The sequence below is a fragment of the Galeopterus variegatus genome, unplaced genomic scaffold, assembly GCF_000696425.1.
Source record: "Galeopterus variegatus unplaced genomic scaffold, G_variegatus-3.0.2 Scaffold1382, whole genome shotgun sequence".
In the NCBI taxonomy this organism is placed as follows: Eukaryota; Metazoa; Chordata; class Mammalia; order Dermoptera; family Cynocephalidae; genus Galeopterus; species Galeopterus variegatus.
The window spans coordinates 305,451-332,677 of NW_007727493.1; the positions used below are offsets into that span (position 1 = coordinate 305,451).

General features: G+C 33.1%; 1 protein-coding gene across 2 annotated transcripts in view; it reads right to left on the reverse strand.

Moving 5' to 3' along the window:
- Positions 1-27,227, reverse strand: part of RASA1 (RAS p21 protein activator (GTPase activating protein) 1) — a 98,582-nt gene that overhangs the window by 48,128 nt on the left and 23,227 nt on the right. For both annotated transcript variants that reach the window (XM_008576639.1, XM_008576641.1), the window contains exons 2-5: positions 9,203-9,355; positions 8,207-8,342; positions 7,496-7,566; positions 2,495-2,612 (exon numbers count right to left, since the gene is read on the reverse strand). In XM_008576639.1, coding sequence (XP_008574861.1) covers positions 2,495-2,612; positions 7,496-7,566; positions 8,207-8,342; positions 9,203-9,355 — 478 coding nt within the window. The remainder of the gene's footprint in view (positions 1-2,494; positions 2,613-7,495; positions 7,567-8,206; positions 8,343-9,202; positions 9,356-27,227) is intronic.

The window sequence follows — 27,227 nt, forward strand, 5'->3', positions numbered from 1 at the left end:
GGGTGGGGGGGGGGGGGGGTTGTGGCTGGCAAGTATGGAGATGTGAAAAAGACATCCTTCTTTAATCATCTTTTGAACTTTACCTTACTCAATTCTATATTCCTATTTTTTAAGATACACTAGTATTATTCATTCCGCTATAGTGGCTATAAGCTTCTTATGATCTTAGCCATTCTTTGTTAACACCCAGCACTAGCACTAGCACCAGCACAATGCTGGGTACATAATCTTCACTGAATACCTGTTGAACTGTAGTCCTAGTACCTAGCATAGTACCTGGCACTGAGTTTTCATCAAATAAATAATGAAGGAAAGAGTAGAAAAATGGTCTAACTATATACATGGATTTACTTCTCTCAGTTTGAAATACCTAATCAAACTAAAACCAAACATACACTGAATGCCTATTATATCTGAGGCAGTGTGCTAAAAAGCAACTATAAAAATGAATAGCATGATCACATTGTCCAAAAGGAATTAATCTCTTGGAGAAGGTTTATACATAAATTAATTTTATACAATGTAATAGAATGAGGATTAACAAGGTGCTATGGAAACACAGGAGGAAACAATTTGGCCTAAGAGAATCTAGAAAGGTACAATACCTCTATGAAAGAAGGGATGACATGTGAACTGAGCTAATAAAGATGAATCAAATTTTACAAGGAATTCTAGCAGGGCAGGAGTGTTAAAGAAGAGTGAAAAGTATAGGCATAGAGACATTCATTCACTCAACAAACATTTACTGAATGCCTACTAATGCCAGATAATATTCTAGGCAATGGGGATACATCAGTGAATCAGAGAAAAAAATCTCTCCCCTCACAGAGCATCCATTCTAGAGTTAAGAAATAAAGTATAAATGTGTTTGGAGAACAGTAATTAGAATTTTAGAGGGGGAAATTCCTTAAATTCAGCAACTAAATGAATGCCTGAAACATCTTCACAATCTATACAATGTCCAAACAGCTTTTCAATCTATAAGAAATTCACTACCTTCCAATAAAGTCCGTTGTGGAAAATTATTCTAAACATTGGAGTAAAACTTGTTTATAACTCTAACTTGGAATTATTCCACTATTAATTCAAAATAATAGTCATACTATACAAAGAATATAGTCATTTTTATCAGTGACATCACATTGTCCATTCATACTGAGTTAACTTTTTTTTTCATTCTTTGTATTGATGTTAGGACATGTTTCCTTAACTTAGGTTGTGTTGCTATTTATTATTTTTCTGTATACATTGGGTAACTTTCACTTATCCTTATTAAAGTTTACCTTGTTAAATTTCATCCAAAATTCCAAGAGCTCAAGCAGAGTTCAACTACATTGTAATTCCTTTAAACAATAAGGATGGAGAAGAGGGTGGTGTAGCAGGAACAGGGAAACCCAACATAAAGTTTTAACCAAGAAATTTTGTAGGAAAACCAACACAGCAGTAAGATGCTTCAGTTTAAACACTTCTTGCCTATATAGAAGAAGTATCTCTCCTACAGTAGAATACAGAAATACCAATCTAAGAATATGGAGGAGTTCTAATCTCAGGTCTTTCACTAAGTAATCATGTGAGTATGAGAGTGCAATGCATCATACTGTTTCCTCAACTCCTACCCTTCCTCCGTATGTCTTACTTCTATATATCAAGATCTGGTTGCCAAATAGGCACACAAGAGAATTACTAACAAAGAAAAATATTCTCCACTGCTGTCTTCCTGGAGCAATAAAAAGAGCACAGGTTTCAGTATATTTTACCAGGTCTGTGTCATAATTTAAAAATGGTAGTTTTGAGGGTTGTAAAAGATAATAGAAAGCCATTCCATCCTGCTGGACATATCCACAAGGGAAAGTGAATTCCAAAATTATAACATAACATTTGATATATGTCAGTGATACTGAGTATTATCTCTGAAGTACAAATGCTGCTTGAACGGTGACCTGCTGTCTAAAAATGCACATATATGGTAATTTATAATGTGTGATAAGACAACTAATAATGTATTACATGATGGCAACATAAACAAGGGGAATATTCAAACTGTAAAAATGTGAATAATTTATGTGTAATACAAATGAATTTCTCCAAGGTCACTAGAAAAGTATACATATATTTAAAAAATAAAGAATTTGAAACCAAACATGTGCAACCATTTGAGATTTTGACATAATTTTATTTATGAGAAAGACCAAGAGGACCAAAAAAAGATAAAAATAAACACAAATATTAATACATTTTTAATTCATACAAACTCATGAAAGCTTTCTGAAAATTGGCAGCTACATGATGGCTTGGTTATTTTCTTTACAAATAAATAGCATTTATTAACAGTAAGCAGACTTTAATGAAAAATCCCTCATACTAATGGTCTTTTAAACATAAAGTCTTTTATAAAAGAAATGCATTCATAATTAAGTTTCCTAATTATGGACAACTTTCAAAACTTTACAAAATACTTAGAATCTGGAATTGAGAAGAAAAGAAAAAAACTTACCACCTCTTCTACTAGGTCTTCAACAATAAGGCCTTGTTCATCTGTTCTTAGATTGGTAACCCACATCCACCCATCTTCTAATTCATTATGAACAATGAACATATCTCCTTTTAAGAAACTGAAAATAACAATTATGAAGTTGTTAAAATTTTTTAAAATTTTAATGGAAATTTGAGTAGTCATATACCACGACACAGACATAGTATGATATTGGAAAATGCAAAGGATTAGAGTAAAGTACCCTAAAGTTTTTGTCCTGCTTCTGGCATTATCAACATGTAAAACTTTGAAGACACTTAGTAATCTGAATCTTAATTTCCTCATGCATAAAATGGGTTTAATAATAGTACCCACACTATTTACTATCACTGGATTATTGTTAGATTCAAATTAGAATTTTTCTAAACAGTAACTAATTATATACGAACTGCAGGCTCCAAGAAAACTGAATTGAAAAATTTACATTTCAATGTTATTTATAAAGTCAAAGCCATAAAATAAATATAATTTAACACATTATACAAACACAATATATAGTTACTTCAAAAAATGTTTATTTTAGATAAGCAGAAGTAGCTTTTTCATGTAGATGTTTATGTCATTTGACATTTTTCTTACAAAAACCATTAGGGCTTGTTTAATTCACTCAGACACCCATAGTCCAACAAATATTGCATTCTCTGTTTAAAAGTAGTACAAGGGATATATCATTAGAAGGCATTCACGTTTTTTTCTGTTATCAATTTCAGAGTAGGGGGACACATACATAAATTAGTTTTCTTTTACTGGAACCTAGATGTTTTCAGCCTTCGCAGAATCATGGAGGCAACAAGTTGTTGATGCATGTCATCAATATAAAACCATAAGTAATTCCTTAAATTTTTCCTTTCAGGCTTGAAAGAATGCCTCTGAACACTTGAGGTTTCAAACTCAGTTAAATGCTATCAATGACCCCGTATCTATAACCGTATCTGTAATATTCACAAACCAAAGATCTATTAAGAAATCTCTTCTCATATCCCTGAAGACTTTAACTGTTTTCTCTGGTCTATCTCAAGCTCTACTGTTCCTTGGACAAGTTTCAGAAAACACAAAAAAAATGTTTTTTTTTAAAGATGACCCTTGACTTGGTGTTGTCAGCACCACACTCACCCAGTGAGCAAATCGGCCATCCGTATATGGGATCCGAACCCATGGCCTTGGTGTTATCAGCACTGCACTCTCCCGAGTGAGCCACAGGTTGGCCCAGAAAACAAAATTTTTTCACAATACTTTATTCTGTATTTGAATAATCACAGAATATTGCACTCTATCTTGATTCTACAACCCTTCTTAATGGTGGTCAATATTTCACTAACTGAATGGCAGCAGACATTCAAATAAAATTTTCCTTTCTAGAAACACTTAAATAAGCACAATAAAGAAAATCATTATGGATGTGAAAAAGAGGGTACATACGGACAAGAACTAAAACAGAAATGAAAAATGGTAAATTTCATTTCTTATTTGAAAGTAGTCTAAGAGATTTTTAAAATTTTTTACTGTACATATTTATGGAATACAACATGGTATTTCAATACATGTATACACTGTGTTATGAACAAACCAGAGTAATTAGCATAGCCTTCATCTTACACATTTATCATTTCTTTGTGAGGAGAACATTCAAAAACCTCTCTCCTAGCTATTTTGAAATGTACAACACAATGTTATTAAATCTAGTTGTCCTGGGCCGGCCCCATGGCTCACTCGGGAGAGTACGGTGCTGGTAGCACCACGGCCGCAGGTTCGGATCCTATATAGGGATGGCCAATGCGCTCACTGGCTGAGTGTGGTGCGGACAACACCAAGCCAAGGGTTATGATCCCCTTACCGGTCCAAAAAAAAATCTAGTCGTCTTACTAAGCAATTAAACACCAAAATTTATTCTTCATACCTAACTGTAATGTTTTTAATTTCAAGTTCTGTTACTGTTAGTTACTATAACAATTTTTATTGCACAAAAATGAAAAATTTTAAAAAGCTCACTAGTATAAACAATATAACCATAAAGTTCATTCTGCATTATTTTTTTTTTTTGCATTTTCTCCCAAAAGAGGTTAAAGTACTTTTATTAAATCTCACTAATTTTCAGATATGATTTTACCTTAAAAAAGATCCACAGGTATGAACAAATTTTTTAAAAAGACTCATAACTTCATACAAATTTATTTCATCAAATTAAAATTTATATGTCTAATTTTGTGTAAATTCCCATCTTCCTAGATCACCAATTCGCAATTTTATTTTAGTCTTTCCGCACCACTTTATATTCTTAAAAATTGATATCCCAAATGGCTTTTATTTGTACGGATTACATCGACTGATATTTATCATATTAGAATTTAAAACATAAATGTTTATTGAATATTTACTAATTCCCTTAAAAGTGATATATATCTCATTACATAAAGACTGTGAAAAATAAGTAACTTTTACAAGTTTAGTAAGAACATCATTGTTTTACAGTGTTTCAAATCGATGTTTAGCATAACTGAAAACTGCTGGATTCTTATATTTGTTTCTATACTCGATCTGTTGCTATAATATTTTTGTTTGAAGTACATAAAGAAAATCTGGCTTCATACAAATAAGTAGTTGTGAAAGAGACAAGTATTCCACTAGTCTTTTCAGATAATTATAGATATTCTATGATATTACACCAAAAGTTCCACAAGTGGTACTTTCTTGAAGACTAGTTGTAATGCAGAATCTAAAACTATGTATCAGTGAACTTTCCTTATACATTCCAACAACATCCATTGGTCTATCTTGCATTTTGAATGAATTTATTACCTGTGCATAATTTTCTAACATCATGCATTGATCATTTAGAAAATATTGGTTCACTGAGCTATGTAGATCTTCCAGTTGTTAACACATATGTTATATCAAATAATCTCATTCTTTAGTATCTCCACCAATCTCATCAGAAAACCCATTATATGGGAAGCTGTCAAACTCTTGATAGCTGGCAGGTTTCTAAAATTCTAATTTTTGCTCTAAAACTCTAATTTTGTCTTTGGCAACAATACTATATGTCAGTTATTTTCCTCAAAGTAACAGTCTCACTATATTCTTTTTCAAAAAAAAGTCAAAATAACCATACTGTTTGCCCATCAGTTATTCTCTCAAGTAAAAATGGTGTGCACAAAAGCAGCTAGCTCAGCTATAAACTCACTGCTTTTCCTCAAGACACTGAACTCTGGTATACGGAAGTGTTTTAAACATACTTTCCATTTTATCATACAGAATATTAAAAAGACATGTAGTCAAGGGTTGAGATTTAGTAAAATAAATATTTTTTGCTGCCTCATCAAGAACATTCTTAAATGAAACTGTTTTTGATTACCTGCAAGTCTGTGGTAATGTAGAATCCTATATGCCTCGGTTCCACTGCCTTGATTTCTACTAAGGCACTGGCAGTTTTACCATCCACTGGTTTTGCACCATCACTGCAAAACTCACAGTGAAAAAGGCAAATGATGTCTTAGAATAATTATGAAAATAATTTTGATCTCACAGATTGTGACAGTTAATTTTATTTGTCAACATGACTGGGCCACAGTGTGCCCAGATCAAACATTACTTCTGGGTTTGTCTATCAGGATGTTTCTTGATGAGATTAGCATTTGAATCAGTAGACTACCCATACCCTGCCGTCCCCAATGTGGGTGGGCATCATCCAATAGGTCGAGGGTCTGAAAAGAACAAAAGATGGAGGAAGGAGGAATTCAACCCCTTTTTCTGACTCACTGGTTGAGCTGGAACATCTCATCTCATCTTTTGCCCTCAGACTAGAATTTACACCATAGATTCCCCTGGTTCTCAGGCCTTTGGATGTGGACTAAATTACACAACTGGATTTCCTGGGCCTCCAGCTTGCAGATGGCAGATTGTGGAACTTCTCAGCCTCCATAAGTGTGTGAACCAATTCTTCATAATAAATCTCCTTCTCTGGAGAACCTTGACTAATACATGGACCTTCTGAATGAGTTTCAACAACCCCCCGAGTTACAAGGACCAAACTTTGGGAACAGCTATCCTAAATGATCCCACAGGGAATTTACAAATTACCTAAAATTCCTGAACTTGTAATTTACCACTGTTCTCTTTTACTTCATGCATTTCCTCCTTGCTCTTTCTTTTACTGGCTTTCCAGCTTAGATCAAAAACAAAGATGTGTCAGTAAGATTAAATGAGAAGTCATTATTTTGAAGATAATATAAAAATGAAATTCCTATTTTGAGACTCAGATACCTGAACCTTTGTTTTTTTAATACCATATTTTCAAAAATTTTTAGTATCTCAAAAGCTTTCACTCACTACATTTTAAATGCTGCTATTGATTTCAATGAGAAACTACATATTCAGAAACAGTAATTATTTAGAAGTAGCCTAAATGGTTTACCAGAAAGAAACAAAGTTTCTACTGGAAAGTTAAATAGCATATAGAAAGACACTGATAATGTGATTATCAAATTATATAAGAAATCAAATTATATGGAAATAATAAAAACAAAAAAAATGTATAGAACCATAGTTCTATAACATTCTTAACATTTAAAATTATTCACCCGTTATGTAAAAGAGAAGCTTAATTATCATTTAAGTATCATTTATAGCTGGGGCATAAATGCCATATGGTTATAAAAATTAAAATAGAGTACAGATTATGAGAGAACTCTTCTTACTTTGTCAGAGACAATGTAATAAAAGCTAAATTATTTCTCCTGTCATCTTCACTGTGGCCACCTTGATTCAAATACACAGTCTGAATACATAAGCTAACCCAGGAGTACAGGACCAACAGACCCAACAGTAAAGGCACATTTACTTTTCTGTATGCTATTTCTTCAAAATTCCAAAACCTTCTAAGTCTAAAAGCAATAAATCTCCAAAGTTTAGCTCTTTCAAATGACTATTTCAAATGCCTATACATGAGACTATATTATAAAATACCTTATTTCATCAGTGTCTGGTACTTTTGTGTAGGGTAGAATGGCTCGTACACGCCTTCTATCTTCTACTGGCTGGAAACCGTAAAAGGAAAAAAATAATACATTTACGAAAGATAGTCTTTTTGTCTCAAAATCAAAAGAGGTATGTCCACAGAAAGTTGAGGCCAATAAAAATCCACATTATAACCTCCACAGGATCATTCAAACTAATTTTTACTGAGACTCTAAATACCTAGAACCTAGAAATATTTGTTTTTGTTTTTGTTGTTTTTACAGAAATTCTTAAAAAGTATAACCAATATGTTTTTCTCATGTAATGAAAATGCTCATTTAATTTTTTAAAAACTTCACAGAAGATATAAGTTAACCTTTTTATGATGAGGCAGTAGGCATTTCAGAATCTCGCAGCAATTTCAGGATTAGCACTATAAAATCAGTACTCTTCACGCATTCAAAAATATGTGTTAGGCTATCACCATACAGAACTATTAAAAAAAAAATCCGGTTGCTTAAATACAAACTTACAGAAAACTGGTATTTTTTAAAAGAAGTTGTCAGTCTTTCTTTAGCTGACATTACAACCAGAATTAAAATGAATACAACAAATACTTCTTGAATTGTAATAAACATCCTAAGAAACTGAACAAGAGCTAAACTACCATTATTAAAGTGAAATAATAAAGTTTTGATATTTTATTCAAGTTTTACTTGCCTCCGGAGGTGCAACTGGGTAAAGTAATTTTTCTCCTTTAAGCAAACAAGAAACATGACTGTAATAACCTATTAGGTCTGATAGTGAAGAAAACCGTCTTCCACCAATGTAGTAATCTCCACACATAGCAATAATCCTATTTGGACAGGGAAAAAAAACAGCATAACAAAAATCTTTATAGCCAATTTTTAAGACCAAGTTTTATGTATAGAAATTATAAATTCATAATTTTTATAATCTTTTCCTTTTAACTATATCCCTGTATTAAAATGTCCCTTATTAATGTCTTCATCATATACAAATTGCTAGCAGTTATTTCTTTTAAAATATTATATATGCATTTGATATGAAATATATATCAGACTTATAAAACTCAATTATATAATTTGATCAAATATTTGAAAATTCACCCTCAGATACCTCCCCTCACTTTCCAAATTTAATACTAAATTAGCAATTTTAGTAAGTTTTCTCTGGCTAGAAGTAGCTCACATTATCTACTGAAATATTTACGCAAAGTGTAACTACAATTTCACAGACTATATGTTAAGATACGATAGTATTCTTAAAACCTTATTTTGAAATCTAAATATCAGAGATACACAGTTTATTGGTTAACATTATAGGCACAAGATGATTTTTTTTTCAATTTCTTCCACAGAAATGAAATAGAATAAAACATGTAAATATACTTATATATACAGACTTTGATATCTGTACTTGAAAATCTACATGCCTCTTTTATTGAAGTGAATGTCTACAAAGTTTTAGAATAGTGAAACTAAAATGAAATAAAGAGCACAAATCTTGATTTTTACTGTTACTGCATTTTCTGTTACTCCACAGTCTAAAAGTATACATTTCCTTTATTTCAAATAATACCAAATAACAATAAACAAAACATTTAACAGTACCTACTCTCAATCGATGATTAAATCATTTATGAATAATACATCAAAATAACTATGTAGCCTCATAATAGGAATAAAGATTTACCTAAAATGGTTGACAACATTCGTCTGGCTAAGAAATGAAAGTACAAAGGACCCTGGCCTCCGATCACTCTCTCTTATAAGGTAACTGCCAGACTTCCCTGCCTGCCTGAGGCGTTCTTCTGCTATAGTTCTATCAAGTTTTCCATGATACCACCTAGAGGGAAAAAAATAAGAGATTAGAATAAAAATAGCAAGCATAAAATTACTATGGGTAGTTGAAAAATACTTCTAGAGGTTTTAAATACCTATATGTAACTTAAACATTTACATTTTACTCTGAACCAGTTATTCCAATTTTAACTCTATTGTTTCTAACCTCTTCTCAGTCTCTCAAATTTCATTTACTCAGTTTTTAATTTGTTCAATAAATTCAGGCCCAATCATCTCATAAAAAGGGGTCTTCAAAAAGTTCATGGGATGATTCATATTACATTTTAATTCTACTTTCCATGAATTATTTGAACAACCCCCGTATGTTATAAAGCTCTTCCATTTCTACCCATCTTCTCAACTCCAGGATTGTCTATCTGTTCAAAATACAACCACTTATTGCAATCAAATCCTTACTGAGAAAAATAAGAGTAAGATGGACAAATGAAAACAAATGATTAATTTACTACAAGACTGACATAACAAGGCACATGTTTATTTAAACATGTGGAGAAAAAACAGAACTTTTGTCCCTTTACCCTTCCTGCTCTCAATTTAACTATATTATACCTATATACTATCAGATGATCTGCTTAAATTACTGGCTATCACTCTAGCATCATTCATGTTACCAGTCTATGCCTATAAAGGTTTCATGGACTTATATAAACAGAAGCACACTTAGACCAAAATTGTCATGAGCATGGTAAAAAATCTACAAAGTAATTCTTATAAAATATTTTTACATTTTTGATACTTTACCCAAAGTTATCCTTAGATACTTAGTATCCAACTTAAAATATCAGAGGAAAACAATAAACTTTCATATTACACTGATATATTTAATTATATAATATTATACAATATAATAAGCCAATGATAAAGCTATTATATTATATGACTATTTCTGTAAGCTTGCTCTAAGGAAAGATTATTATTCTTGACTCCTTAGTTTATTTTTAAAAACTAAACAAAACCATGAAAACTTAAAACTTCTTGAAATAATTATTGTTAGTTTTCTTCTTAAAAAACCTACTTATTTAGAGATCTATGCATAAGACTAAAAATAAAATAATAAAAAACTGAACCACACAGTTTCATCATATCTTAATAAGAAAAACATGATGGTAAACTCTTAGTATTAGAAAAAGTAAGGAAAGAACTATCAATATTGCATTCCTCTAAAATCCAAGTCTTAGTCCGACATTATCTTTAAAGACAATCGACAAGTAAATTTAACTCTTAAGAGCTTGGAGATTTTTTAATCCAAAAGGAGAAGTTTAGACTAGAGATCACTAAAGATCCCTTAAAGACCTTAAATTTAATGAAATATGAGAATAAAATTTTCAAATTTCACTCTAGAAGTTTATATAGTTGTGAAAATATATGGGATACCCTTAAAATAAAAAACTGGTACATTCTTTATTACCTAAAGCGGTGTAGCTATTCTACAGACTGAATTTACACACTGAAGGAAGACAAATTAATGACAATTTTAAGCAAATCCCTACTTTTGTATACTTGGTATTTGTTAAATTTCTGTTGTTCTTTACGCAAAATATAAAGATTAAAAGATTTTATTTAATCTTCATCTTGCAAAGTCACCTCGAAGTGTACGAGGCATTACGCAATTACTATCTTACAATAAATACCTAATGATCTTTGTTAATATATTAAAGATATATTTATTTGAAGTTTTTAGTTTTTATGTATATGTACTTTCCATAAGATTTTAACATTAAAACGGGTATAATCAGTTCAAAACAGAGATATTAATCTAAATAAACTTTATTTCCTGAATATCAGTGATTCCCTTTCATGCCAAAACCTCATAAGCTTCACACACATAAGGCAAAATATGTCAGTTTGTGATTATGGACAATAAACTGCAATTAAATGATCCAACAGTCAGCTTGAAGACATGTATGTAGTTAATATGATCCTCCAAAAGTGTTAAAACATAAAACCATTAAAATGCTCTTCGTATACTGGAAAAGAAAATGAAATGGTCTTAAAACTCAGAATTTCTTAAATTATCTTTATTGTTCACTCCAAATTATCAGGGTGAATCATAGTAACAAGAATACTTTAAAGGTACTACAAAAGCAGAAAAAGCACTTCAATTAAACTGATAGATCTTGTGACCTTTATCCCATTTAAAAACTTGGAAATCAGAAAAATCATTAGCATTACACTAGCTAATAATCATTTTCTTTAAATTGTACACAGCATTATGATATGCAGCTAAAACACCTGTTTTACAAATAAATCAAAATAAACCCAATGTGGTATGATATGATTCAGATACTTCACAGATTTACGAAACCTAAGTAAATTTCCAAATCTATTAAACACGACTCATTGGTTCTTTTTTTAAGCTCATAATCTTTTTTATGAACATAAAAATATTTCCTTACAGATTCAAAGTTTCTAAGGTGGCAGTCTCTCATAAAGAATTATATATTCTATTTAACCCTAGCAGCCAAGAAAATGCTGTTTACCATAACTTTCTGAAGTCTGTAATATAATTCTTTCTATTTTAGATATAAAATAATATGAAATGATTTCTCAAAATATACCCCCAATGACAAAAGATATGACATTGTGAAAAGTAAATAATTCCCTAATAGATATTTGTTATTGATAAATGTTAATTTTTTTTAAAAAGGCTACATTTTTGGCCTCTACAAATAGTTATAGTAGCAGTATTAGAAAGAAATCAAAGAAAATATATATCAGCCCCACTATTACTCTAAGTGTTTACAGTCAAAGCCTTATTATATCTCTTTTTAAGGGTAGTTTTGCTTGTGATTATTTTCAAACAGGCTTTAAAAAACAAACAACAAAAAAAAAAACACCAAGAAATTCAACTGGAGTCTGGAATATTTCAGAGCAACAAAGGCATTAAGTTTCACATGAGATTACAAAATAACAGTGGGCTCAATCACCTAAATTAAAGTTAATAAATCTGCTTACATTTGTGGCAATTATAACTTCCAGACTGTATCTGGCACATAACAATAATAAGCTTAAAAAAAAGTGTTCACTGAATGAAGAAGTGTTGATTCATAACATATAACATTGGAAAAGTCTTTAGAAGTCACCTAGTTCACCCTTCCTTGCCATTGAAAAAAACAAAATAAGACAAACAAAACAAAACAAAAAAAACTTCATTGTCTCTCTCTCTAAGGAAAATTGGGAAAAGAAACAGGAAATTCAAGAAGTAATGTACACTTCTTCTCAGCTAGCTTTGCAATTTTTGTTGAGAAATCTTACAGATATGGAGTCCCTTGATTTCATTTTCTCAGAAACACAAATCAATTTATCTAAAATACCATAACATCCAAGATAAAACTATATACTAAATAAGTCAATAATAAAAGAGACAGGTTGGACAAGTTGCAGGAATCATTCTACTTTTAAACTTGTAGTCACATGAATTTTTTTTATAAATGTGAACTGCATACTGCTGGAGCACATTTGAGGAGTCTTAGTGAGATTTGGTGTTTTCAGTCTTTCTTGTCTGATCAGAAAGAATACAGAAATCTACGCAATAAGAAAACAACCTAGTGTAAATATAGACAGACACTTCATGCAAACTGCACAAGCATTTAAAACTAACTTGACAATTCTAAATGGAAACCGTTTACTAGAGCAGAAAACAATTAAAATAGGGCTAACATCAATAGATTTCCTTTTTCTAAAAAGAAAACTAAATTGAAGTTCCCAGCAGATTACTTTTACTTTCCACTATGCTCTTCCTTTCAGCTGTGTCACCAACAGGCCTCAAAGTTCTTACAGAGAAACATATGTGCAGAAACCCAATTGCCAGGAATCTCTTGTCATCTGAATCACTTGGGAATCTGTGTGCATGATCATGCTACAAACTTTGAAAATTTTTCTATAACTCTCAAAATGCTAATGAGATGATTTTCTCACATATGCCTGTCTTTTCTAAAATCATATTGGTTATTTCAGGCTGGTCTATAAGGTAATATATATTTGTTAAAACTATAAATCTCTTAAAGCTCCCTTATTTTCTTTCAACATACACAGTTCCTATAAGTCTTCCAGTCTCATCTGAAGGTTTAAAAAAAACAAAACTGACTTCTTAAAGTGACAGGGAAAGTAAAGAAAATTCAATATATACTTTAGTTGGTCTCCTTTTTTTGTCATTATGCATAAAATCTGTTCACTGGCAAATTCACTTGAACAACCACTAGACCAAGCAAAATTGGTGCAGTACTCCTTACATCAGCTGCACATCACTTAAACTTGATAAGAAATATATGTGTGTATACGTTAGATATTCTTGGGTATATTTATATTTTCATGCAGATATCAAGACTGTGTGTGCACGTATGTGCGTGCATGTGCATGTATGTATTTATATATCTCAGATCAAATTAAAGGTAACAGCAGAAATATTGTTTCCTTTTGCAATAGGTAATATATTTGCACAGTCCAAAAGAAGTTTTCGTTTTGAGAGAGTATTTCTAAACAAACAGCACTGTCATATATTCTAGCCACCCGAAATTATAACTATTCGAAGGGTATAAATTATAATTATAACCTCTATGAAGATGATTCCCAAATTTCCCTCTCTAAATTTGAATCCTCTCCAAAGCTCCAGGCTTAAGTTAACAAGTACTGCTATGAATCTGAACCTTAAAGTGAGTATATGCAAATCTAAAAACTAGCAATTACCTCCATAAAGACACACACACAGATGCGCACACAATCCTCTTCCTCTTTACTCCTCTATACTGTTAATGACACCAGCATCCTTTCTATTGTCTACGCTCAAAATTTCAAATGCAACTTTGATTCCTTCCTATCTCCCTAGCCATAAAACTACTGCCATCTCATATAGCCATCCACCAGTAATCACAGGGGATTGATTCCAGGGCACCCATACGTAAAAAAAAATCCACAGATGCTCAAGTCCTGCTGGTGGCCTTGTGTAACCCACAGACACCAAAAGCCTTCTGTATCCCTGGGTTCCACATACTACAAATACCATATTTTTGATCCATAACTGGGTGAATCTGTAGGTACAGAACTTTTGGATACAGAGTGCAGACTGTATAATGCACCTCTAACAGTATGCTGCACCTCTATCCTCTGGTTTTCCATTCCTTCATCTATTACTGTAGTTCAGGAATCCCCTTTCATATTGTTTTAACCCTTCCTACAACTGTGGAAAGATCCGTCTGCCTAATAGGCTCTACCTAAACCACAGGCTTAATCACTTCACTCTAATTAAGTTCTAAAGCTCACAAAGGACTATCCATTACCAAATTAAGTACAAACTATTCGACCTGGCATTCAAAGGCTCCATCCTACCTTTTTTCCACCCAACTAGACTGCTTTACTCCCAGAAATACTATCTGTGCTTGACCATATCTTCTCTCACACATTCATCACTCAATTTCTGCTTGTCAAAACACTATTCTACTCTGAAGTCCAGCCAAAAGTATACTTGCATAAAGCCACTTATATCCCCACTAACTGGATATATTACCTCCCTCCTTTAAACTCATTCAGACATTAATCTTCCTCTATCTAATAGTACTTTTTTTTTAACATATCCCCTGTAGTAGGCTATAAACTCCTCTAAAAGACCAAATCCTGATGGACTTTATATCCCCTATAGCATTCTTAGCACAGTGCCTTGCACACAGTAGGTAGCCCATAAATGTTTGCGGGGGTTAAATTAAAAGCTGGGTTGAACTAGTTCTCTGGAATTTATATACAGTATTTAAAAGCACCCTTAAAAATGCCAGGAACATATTAGCCTGGCAATGAATCTTAACCTTATATCCTTTGCTGTGGGTTGAATGTCTCCTCCAAAGGTCATATGTTGGAAACTTAATCCCCACTGTAACAGTTTTAAGAGGGTAGGAAATCTGAGTATGGTATTTGAAACATGGGGCCATTAGGAGGTGAGTGGATCACAAGGACTATGCTCTTACAAATGGATTGGTCCATTCGTGGAGTAATGAGTTATCAGGGGTGTGTACTGGTGGCTTTACAAGGAAAGCACTTAAGAAAGCTCTTGCCATCCTCGCCATGTGATTGCCTGCATCACCACAAAACCCTGTAGAGAATTCCCACCCAGAAGAAAGCCCTCATCAAATGCATCCCCTGGAGCATGGACTTGCTAGCTCCAAAACTGTAGTAAATAAATTTCATTTCTTTATAGATTACCCAGTTTCAGGTATTCTGTTACAAGCAACAGAAAATGGGCTAATATATCCTTACTTTTAAAACTAATGGCAATACCATTAGTCTAAACTTAGCATCCTCATGAAAACTGTTTCATTACAAAATATAAAGTTAAGGAAGATATTTGACAAAGCAAAGCTTTAAAGGCAATGAGAGAAGATGAGTTTAAGAGTACAAGAAAAATGATCAGTCTTAATAAGGAGGAAGGTCATCTTTTCCTTCAAACAGAAGAGACAAAAGAAAATGGGTAGAAAAATGACATCTGTAATCCTGTGATGGTAAAAGACAAATACACAGTTGCCTCAAGGTAAAAAGTTGAGAAAATTATTTTGAGATGAAATTTCTGGGATGGAAGAAACCTCAGATATCTAGTCTAATTCCTTAAGATCATAAAGAGGCAAAGTGATGAGTAAACTTGGAAATACATATACTCAAATTTCTCAAAGTAATAATCAAGGCCATCTAACAAGGAATGATGTGGGCTTTACACATTATGTTAAAATGCCAAGGAAGAGCAGCTAAGGAGAAATATATTAGAAATATATTAGAAGTCTGGGAGATATGAGCAAAAGGCCTACACAGCAGCAATAAAGGTACAGATAAAGTTAGCATAAATTTGTAATATTCAAGCAGTACACTCAGGTAACTTCCCCCATAAACTCAGACTCTTTGGCACTGCAGAGTAACTTTAATCCCCAAAGCCCCTTTCCCACATGGAAGAAGAAATCAGTGAGTCCACAAGTTACCAGAAAACAGCTTTGCATTTGTAATAGTGAGAGGCTCTGACAGTTTATATGCAGGAAGTTCCCAGAACAGGGATGCCTGTGGCACAGGGTACTAAAAACAGATAAGGGGAGGATAATGAAACTTCCTTATTCAGAACCTCTCCATGTTCTCAATTCTCAGTGTCTATGGGACAGATCTAGAAATCTCAAAGAAGAAAGATATTCAGATAATGGCATTTCTGACACATGAAATGAAGTTCTGTGAAATCTGAGGAAGAGAGGTAGTAAATTTAAGGAAAAGAAAGATGAAGAGAAGGACTGGGTTTTGAAGTATTTATGTGATTGTCAAATTTAACTATTGCATACATGGGAATCAGAATAAGATATCCATTGCCTTTTGAAAAGCTGATTATTTTTCCACAACTATTTTTCACATTTTTTCAAGTGCATTATGAAACCAAGGGGCCCTCAATAACTATAGTAACCACCCAAAGGAATAACTGTTCTCCAGGTAGCATGGCCAGCACACCTTAGAGGGCATTTTTTTAAAGGCAAGAGAAGCCATGGCACAGATTAATTACTCAACATATTTACTTTAAATTTATACTCTTCTAGCTTGTCTTTTCAAATAAATAGATCTGGTCTCATGGCATTCTAGTACAAAGAAGTTAAACATTAATAGCTCTCTGGAATTTATCCACAAAATGTCAGTTTAAAATGTATTACTTTGATATACTGATTTGAACATCTACTGTCTATAATTTTTTTTACTTTAATGAAATTACAAATAAATTGAATTACAAATAAATTACTGAAGCCATAGAAAATTTTTATTACAATTCCAAACAACTTTCAATAATAGAAACCAAAGGATCAGCATATATATTCATTTTAAAAATTAGACTTTTTACTTATAGTATACTTTATTTTAAATCAACATTGTTTCTAAAGCAAAACAACCAAAATTCCTGGGAACTACTTAATTTGCTTAATTCTAATACGTAAAAATAATGGAAAACTAACAGACTAATTATTATTCTCAAGCTGATACTTCTTGTTCAATAGTACATAAGATGGTATCAATAGCAGTTGCTCAATTCCCTCCCTTATCAGTCACTGTAATATGAGATATTAAACAGTACTCTATATATACTCCAGATTAAGATGTTCTCTGAAAAACTCAAAAGAAAGCATACTTCTTTTAAAACATTAGATTTTTTTTCAAAAAAAGCTTTTGCCTATTAACCAGTAATAGGAGTTGTGATGTAATTCTGTACTGATTTCTGAACATAGCGAATATAACAATCAGATAATATATCCATTTTAATATAAAACCCTCCATATTTTGAATAATCTGGAAACCACATTCTGCCTAGTTCCAAATACGATGCCTCCCCAAAAAAGTACAGGTTGAGTATCCCTAATCTGAAAATCCAAACCCAAATTACTCCAAAATCCAAAACTTCTTAAGTGCCAACATATTGATGAAAAGAAATGGGTCTTTGGAGCATTTCAGATTTGAGATTTTTCAATTAGGAATGGTCAACAGGTAAGTATACTGAAAAAATACTGAAAAAACGTGAAATCTGAAACTTTTCTGGTCCCAAGCATTTCAGATACTCAACATGTACAATACTGAAGAAGCCTCTGTTTAGGGTCTCTAAAACAAACTTAAAACAGGGAATGCCATTTATATAATCTACGTCACACATCCATCATATTATTCAGTGTCACAATAAAGAGTATTTAACAATGTAAATCCTAACTCATCAACCTTAAAGACAGAACTGCATTTCCTACATCTGCTGCATCTTTCAATCTGGGTATTTCAACTAACGACTCAGTCCCAACACATTTTTAAAAATGACCTCATCATTCTTCCCTTAGCCTTTCTTTTAACTTCTTCTTTCACTTCTGCTTCTCACCTTTACTTGTTATTAACATCAATTCAGTCACCCAAACTATGAACAGAACCACATATTGTTGTTTTTTAAGGCAAAAAAAACAATTAGGTATGATTCAATCTAACGGAACCCTCTCATCACTGTCTGACTTTCCCTCATATCCACTCAGTCAGAAAGCCTTACAAATTCCACCTTCTCAATGCCCTTTTTTTCATCCTATCTTTTCCCTTCCCACTGTCAATATCCTTCTTCCTCATGTGCTGAAATAATTCCTGCAGCAGGTCTTCCAGGCTTATTGGTCTTCCATCTTTCTATACACATATAATATTACCTTCAGAAAAAGCTATGCCTGAATCCCAAGTCAAAAACTGAAACAGCTCTACCACTTATAAAGTCCAAACTACTGGCATGGCATTCAGTAACCATTATGACTTGGTCAGTCTCCACTGGATTACCTGCCAGTTCCTAAACAAGCATATCATGCACTTTCAAGCTTCTACCTCTTTGATCATGCTATCCCTTTCATTTGAAATGCCCTTTTTGCTATCCTTTGCCTACAGAAATCTGCCTCAAGTGTAACCTCCTTGATCCCATGCTCATAATTAATCTTCTACCATGCACCCAGCTCATTTCTTATACTTTTTTTGATATTTTATCTCATCTGTAATATAGTCAGTCAAAATCACATCTGTTTTCTCCATTAAATTAAAAGGTGCTTGAGGATACTGGGGATATTTAAGTCATCTTCATAATTCTTTAGTCTAGCAACACCTTGAACATAGTAGGCATTGGTGGGTGGGAGGTGAGAGCAACAAATTAGTCAAAAATCTCAGCCTACACAGAAATGCTAAAGTCATAATCCCCTTCTGGAATCCACATATCTAGCCAAACTGAAGAATGCTTTCATTCTCCCATTCAAGCTATTATTTCCTCAGCCTGCATTGTCTTCCCACCCCATTGTACAGATCTTTTATCACTCTTCCCTCCAGATAATATCTACGCCTTCAGGCAAAGCGAAAATTCAACCTCCTCCATACCAGCTAAAGACGACCTTCGCCCAAAGTGATGTTTTAAATCTAAAAACCACCTACCATAAAATGCTATGTGATCACCTCAATTTTGTCAGTAGAAAAATTGAGGCAGAAATATGAGTTCCATCATGTGGACGCACCAACCTCTCTCTTCCACCAAACTCCCATAACATTTGCAAGCTACACAACTTGCTAACACAAAGACAATGATTTGGAAGCTGCCTGTTCATTACTCATTCTAATTAAGGAAAACACAACCCCTCTCTGAGAACTCTTTCTCCCCCAATTACAAGAAAGATTTCATTTTCTTTCAAGAATTTGGTCTACACACAGTTGATCATTCCATGGTAAACACCTGAACCAAGCAGAATCAAAATTTCAAGTATTTTTTTCACACTTGAACTATATGAGTTATCTCTGAAAGCTATAAGATGCAAGATCAAAGAAAGGGTATTTGTTTGCTAGGATGTCCACTAACTTGGAAGAGCCAGACTATAATAAGAAAGAATGAAGCCAGCAGAGCCAAACAGATAGAGATGGAATGGAGATTTGTTGGGAAAATATAGGAAAATGGTCAGGACCCCTCAGATGTTCAGAATCTTGCCGAGCATTTTCTGTGAATAGGTTGTGTGTGAGGGCAGTTAGTGTGCCTGCACAGTGCCGCCACTTTGGCTGGAGTTTACTGCCTCAGGTGCCCAACCGCCCACGGCCATGTTTTCCAACCAGGCTTTCAAGGACCTGTTTGCGGGTTACCTAGCTCATAGACCTGTGTGTGATGGGTCTGGTGACCCAGCTGGCGTGTGAGGGGTCTGGGGACCCAGCCTGGTGTGTGAGGGGTCTGAGGACCCAGCCTGGGGTGTGAAGGGTTTGTGACCCAGTCTGTGAACAGGCTTGAGGGGTCTGTGAGCTCCAGACACAGCCCTAGCTTGACAATTGGCCCAGCTGGCAGGATTACGGGCAGGTAAAAGAGCCTGAGTTTGACAACTGGCATAGTCATGTAGCTCTACAATTGGCGACGTCGGCACGATGCCGACTTTAGCCTAGGTTTACAAGATTCATGATAGTACTCAAATTCCTGGTTCCCATTATCCCTGAGATCCCAGTTGAAAGCCTACGTTTCCCTTAGTTTAGCTGTTCATCCCACCCTTTGAACCTTTAGACTAGCTGTTTGGTCTCTGGGCCCTTTCACATATTTAAAAAACTACTGGACCCCAAAAAACTTTCATGTGGGTTATATCTGTCAATATTTACTGTATTAGAAATTAGAACTGAGAAAATTTAAAATGTTTACTAATTAGTTTAAAAATAACACATAATGGAGTTTTTGTTAATATAGAAAACATACTCTATGTAAAATATATTTTCAAAAAAAATGTGAGAAGTATTATTTTACATTTTGTCTTCTAACTTAACAGAAGACAGCTGGATTTTCATATCTGTTTATACAATCTGCTAATGTGTATTTTTGATTCACAGTATATGAAGACTGTTATTTAATATAGTTACCTATAAGCTATATAAAATGTAGAATCTGACCATATCTATAAAAACCCATATTCTATTCCATTAAAATCCAGTGGTCAGGGCCGGCCTGGTGGCGCACGGAGAGTGCGCCACTTGGGAGCGCGGCGGCACTCCCGCCGAGGGTTCGGATCCCATGTGGAGCCTGGTTCCCGCTTGCTGGCTGAGCGCGGTGCGGGCGCAACACCGAGGGTTGCAATCCCGTTACTGGTCAGTAAAAAAGACAAAAAGGAAAAAAAAAAAATCCAGTGGTCTATTATTTACTCATGCATATCATGAGGAGCATCATGAAATAGTCATTTGAAAATACTGGTTCACTGAGCTATACAGAACTTCCAGACATTAACACATTTCATTTATAATATCAAAACATCGCATTCCTTATATCACCATTATGTGGTAAAGGATTAATGCAGGAGGGCTAGGTTGTCTCAACTCTGGATATTCCATAGAAAGGTTAAGTCTCTAAGTCCTTAAATTATCCTGCCTTTGCTTACTGGGAGCTTTGGGCCACACCAGACAGTTTATGCTAACCATGTGATTTATGGTGGGGGCGTTGGTCCATGTAATATCAGATTGACCTCTGGAGTCAAACTGATAAGAGTTACTAAGGTCAGTCACACGGACACTACAGGCCTACATGATCAACCCCCAATAAAAACCCTGGACCCCCAATAAAAACCAAGGCTTACGTGAGTTTTCCTGGTTGGCAATATTTTGTGCATGTTGTCATACATTGTTGCTGGGAGAATTAAGCACTGTCCATATGACTCCACTGGAAGAGAACAACTGGAAGCCTGAATCTAGTTTCTCCCGGACTCTGCCCTATGCACTTTTTTCTGTCAATGCTTTTAATCTGTATCCTTTTGCTAAAATAAACTATTACTTTGATTATAATAGCTTTGCTGTGTTATGTTAGTCCTTATAGCAAATCACTGAACCTGAGGGTGGCCTTAGGGACTTCCAACAACCACAACCAATCTCATCAGAAAAGTCCTTAAGAAGCTCTTAAACTCACAGTTGCAGATACAAGGCTTCCAAAATTCTAATTTTTTTCTTGAAAGCTCAAATTATGCTTAAGAGCACCAAAAACTGCAAGTTATTTTCCTTGAAGTGACAGACTCAGTTTTCTTTTTCAGGAAAATATCTGCCCAATACTTAAGTCTGAATAACCATAGTTTGTCTGTTAATCATTTTTCAAAGTAAAACTAGTGTGCCATAAAAAAAGTGGCTAATTTAGCTCTCAACTCAGATAATCATACAACTGCTTTTCCTCAAGACACTGCACTTCAGGATGCAGCAGTATCTGTACTTTCCATTTTGACACACACAGAATACAAAAAAGACATACACTCAAGGATTGCAACTTAATAACTGCAACTTAATAAAACTAATAATTTTTTTTTTTCTTCCATCAAAGACATTCTTGACTGAAACTGGCTTTTTTTTTCTTTTCTTTTCTTTTCTTTTCTGGCAGTATGTGGCAGCAAGGAATACAATGTCTACTAGTACAGTTTGGTGCCAATGCATTAATTTATACTAAGACACCACAGGTGTTACCTCCTATTGCTTTGCACCATCAGTGCAAATGTCAAGAGAGTGAAAATGGCAAATAATGCTTTAGTATTACAAAAACGATTTGACTTTACAGACCTCTTGAAAAGGTCTCAGGGAACTCCAACCTTTAAGAACCAATTTTCACTATAATTAGTGAAAGCAGATTAGAAGATACTGTCTCTCCCAGGGAAGCCATTCCAACCTTTCCCAAAGAGTCTCAGCTAAGTCTGTAAGCTTTTACATAAAAGACAAGACTATCATCAAGGCTATAACCAAATTTTAATTCCTTCCTCTATATTTCTTTATAATAAGCCCAGCCTCCATTATGTAAGAATTATTGGTTGTCACTGCTTTTAAATAAGGTCAACTCTGTTATAAGAAATAACTTTAGAAACTTCAAAAGTAAGTTATTTCCAAATAATTTATTAATTCAACCATCCTTATATTCTACTAATATATTTCAGATTTTTTTTTCACTTCCTAGCTTTAACATCTTTCTTCTACCTACAAACATTTGATGATCAATTCCAGTCTCTTTAGTTTACTAATTTTTCTCAGCTGAATCATACACTTATGGAATTCTTTAAAATTCTAATGCCTTACTTTCTACTTGACAGTTTGCTGTGTTCCTTACCTTTAACATAATTTCACCAATTATTTAGAAATGTCCTACTTATGGATAAATCTAGTTATTCACAAAGAAATAAACTCAAATCAGCCAATTTTTATCTAATTGATATTCAAAATCAACATGCTCCTTGACATTACTTGCCAAAGCCAACAACATTAAGTCTTTCCTCTGTTCAAAACATGTCTCTCTCTCCTTTCTCTTTTTCCCCTCCCCTCCAGGTCACCCAACAAGTAGCAGATATTTGAACTATAATGTACATATCAATTCCAAAAATGGACGCTATCACATATAAAAATTTAATGTATAATGAGAGGCATATCACAAAAAGTATTCAATAAATATTGCTGCAACAATCAGTTATTTGTTTAGAAGTAATCACCTTCGGTTCCCAAACCATACACAATAAATGCCTAAGATATTAAAGTACTTTTTAAAAATCAAATTATAAAAACTATAGGTTTATATATAAAATCTTGACATATATGACAACCTTTGCTTTAAAGCCAAAAAAAAAACAAAGAAATACACACACAAAGAAGATTAACATTTGATAGTACAAAAAATGAGCATGTCAGTGCAAAAGTAAATCAGGCACAGAAAGACAAATACTGTATGATCCTCATATGTGGAATCTAAAAAAAACAAAAAAACAACAAAAAAGTGGTTCTCATAGAAGCAGAGAATAGAATAATAGTTACCAGAGGAGGGGAGAGGAGAAGTTGTGGTGAAGGGTACAAAATTATGCTACATACTCTAAAAGTGAATAACTGTGTAGTATATGCATGTACTGAAACAACACACTGTACCCCACGAAAATGTACAAAATCAATGTTAAAATAAAATAATTGTCTTTAAAAAAATGAATATTTCAATATAAAAGTAGGCAAAATACTAAATGCATGCACGTGCTCACATAACACACATAAGGATCACTATGTAGCTGTTTACAATATCATAAGATTAGATAAAACAATGACTTGAGATCAGAATAAAATATGTACGTCCAATAGAAACCTACGTAGCTACTTAAAAGATAAGAGACAGTTGGAATATTCACAAGCACACAAACATATTGCCTCTGTAATACTGCCATATAGTAGCTTCAAGTCTGTGCACAAAAATCTCACTCAATTGAGTCCTATTCTTGACTATTCTACTTAAAATGACTCTCTGTCTTCTGACATTGCCAATACCTCTTTATCTTGTCCAATTTTTTAAATTTTTGCCATAGCACTTATTACTTTCTAGCATTCTGTGTAATTTATATATGTATTTATTATATTTATTGCCTTTTCCCTCCCAGCAAAATGTAACCTGCAAAGGAGTACGTATCTTCATCTTTTCATTAATTTACCTTTAGCATCTAGAATAGTGCCTGGCATAAGATAGGTTCTGAAAAATTTACCTGCTAAACAAGTCAATGTGCAAAAAAATAGTACATAGCTGACCCTATAATGTATAACTGGGGAACTGAGAGCTGGTGGTAGAAGGGGCTTTTTAAATTAAAGAATACCTTTTTATGTGTATTGCATTTTTTCCCTGTGTGCAAATAAATATTGCCTATTGGAAAATATAATAATCTTAACACTCATAACATGATCATATATGTTATATACACACATGTATATGTTATACATATATAAATCCACATATACCTATACATTAGCAATGGCTACTACTAAGAAAAATGAGATTGGGGAGGTACAACAAAGTGGAGACTTTTTCCTGTTTTTTTTTTTTTTTTAACAAAAGGTACCATATCATACTTGTTGTTATTATATGCAAGAATAATCTTCCAACCAAGAATATCTAGAAAAGGCAAAAAAAATACACCAAAAAAAAAAAAAAAGTAACAGGAGATTTTCTTTTCATTTCTTGGATATTTTAGATAATACTAAAGCTACTGAGGCAATCAGAACTCCAGGAATGAAGATTTCAAAGAAAGTAAAATCTGAAGAAGTAAGGTGCCATTCAGCAACCACTCTGCCACTTTTTCCGTTGAGAGTATTTGCCTATTTGTGAAATAGGCTGAGAGCAAGAGGCTGAGAATCCATGCAAAAGACCCAGGACTTCTGCCTGGGTCCAGCAGAACTTTTGTCAGTCTCACAGACTTGAGGAGCCAGGATTCCAATCATAAAAGGCAAACAGAAAATTGAACTACAGGCTGAACTATCTCTCCTCTAGAGACATTTACTGAATTCTTCAGCTAAACAGAGAAGAAGCTGATCAAAAACTGCAGAGCAAAATGGAGTATTTAAATATTTTGTGATTAAGGTGATCTGACTGCGTTTTATCTGCTTAACAGAAGAAAAGGTACACTATCCTCTACAGCAAACTACCATTCAGATACTCTATAAATGGTCACACATAAAATCTGGCATTTAATTAAAACTTGATAGTAGACCAAGAGTTAGGACAAAATGAAAGAAAACAAACAAGGGAAAAAAAATTAATTAATTAAAAATATAGAAAACATCAGGAAAAAAACCCAAAAGTTGATTCTTAAAGAGACTAATAAAATTAACAGATTCTAGCAAGACTAACCAAAGAAAAAGTCTCAAATTATCAATTTCAGACTCATAGGTGAATAAATTTTAAAATTATAAACAGAGACATAACAATTACTCAAGAAAATATAGAAAAAGACAAAACAGATAAAAAGATGAAAGTTAACAATAAAATTGGAATGTTGAAAAAGTAATTTTAAGAACTAAATATGAAAATTTTTTTCAAAAACAACCTAAATATGAGATTAACGGCACATTAGAGATATTTTTTAAAAGGTAATAATTTTAAAACTGTCATAGAAAATATGCTTACTGCAGCACAAAAAGAAAACAATAATAAAAAATGCAGAAAAGAGCATAAAAGATAAATGGGACAGTTTTTTTAAAAAGGTAGTTAACATACATGTGGAGTCCCAGAAAGGGGCAAGAGGAAGAACAGAACAAAAGCAAAATCTGGAGAAAATGGCCAAGCGTTTTCCAAACCCAGTGCAAGATATTAACCCAAAGATTCAAGATGCTATATATACACCAAGCAAGATAAAAAAAGAAAAGGAAAGCCACAGCAAAGATGCTAAAAACCAAAGACAAGACTAAATTTTATAAGCAGTCAGAACAGAAAGACATTATCTTCAAAGAAACAATAAAAATCTTTGCTAACTTTCCAGCAGAAATATTAGAAGACAGAGTGAATAGAGTATCTTCGAATTCTGAAAGAAAATAACTGTGAACCTAGAATCTCATGCAGAGAGACAACATCCTTCAAAAATAAAAACAAATATGTTTTCAGATAAACAGAAAATAAATTTTGTTGACAGTAAGTGCTTACCAAAAAAATAAAAAATAAAAACCCTAAAAGAAGTTCCATAGGCAAAAGAAAAACATTTCCACAAAGGACAAAAATGCAGTATAAACTAAAGAGCATCAATAAGGGTAAATATATGAGTAAATCTAAATAATCACTGACTGTAAAAGCAATAATAATATCTAATGAATATTAAAGCATATATACAAAAAAATTCAGGACAATAATATAAAAAGCAGAAGTTAGCATTGCTAGGGAAGTGATGAAAGTAAATATTTTCAGAGGCTATAACAATAATCCAATGATACATGTTGAAATCTCTAGGACAACCACTAAAAAAACAAGATTGTCAGACTGAATGAAACAATTATAATTATTAGATTATTATTATAATATTTTATAAGAGAAACATCTTAAATATAAAACACAGAAAGGCTGAAAATAAAAGGATGGAAAAAGATTATACCATACTAGCACAAATCAAAGAAAGCTGATATTAGTCAAACTAGATTTTAAGACAAGAAGTTTTATTACAGAGCTGGCCAGTTAACTCAATTGAGAGAGCGTGGTGCTGGTAACACCATACCAGCCAGCTACCAAAAAAAATAAGGCATTATTACTAGAGATAATAAGGGACATTTCATAATAACAAAGAGATCAATTTGTCAAGAATTTAAGCTATCCTAAACGTAATATCAAAATATTTAAAGCAAAAACAGAACTATACATAGTTCTGCATAGACAAATTAATCCACAGCTGCAGTACAATGGGAAACTTTCCATATTTTTCTCAATAGTGGATAAAACCAGACGAGGAAAAAAAAAATCAGTGAACACATAAGATATGACCAAGATTCATAAATATAACTTACCTATAAAGAAAATTCCATCAAGAAGAAAAGAATATACATATGCCCTTCAAGTGAGCATGGAACATTTATCCAAAACTGACCATATGCTGAAGCACTTT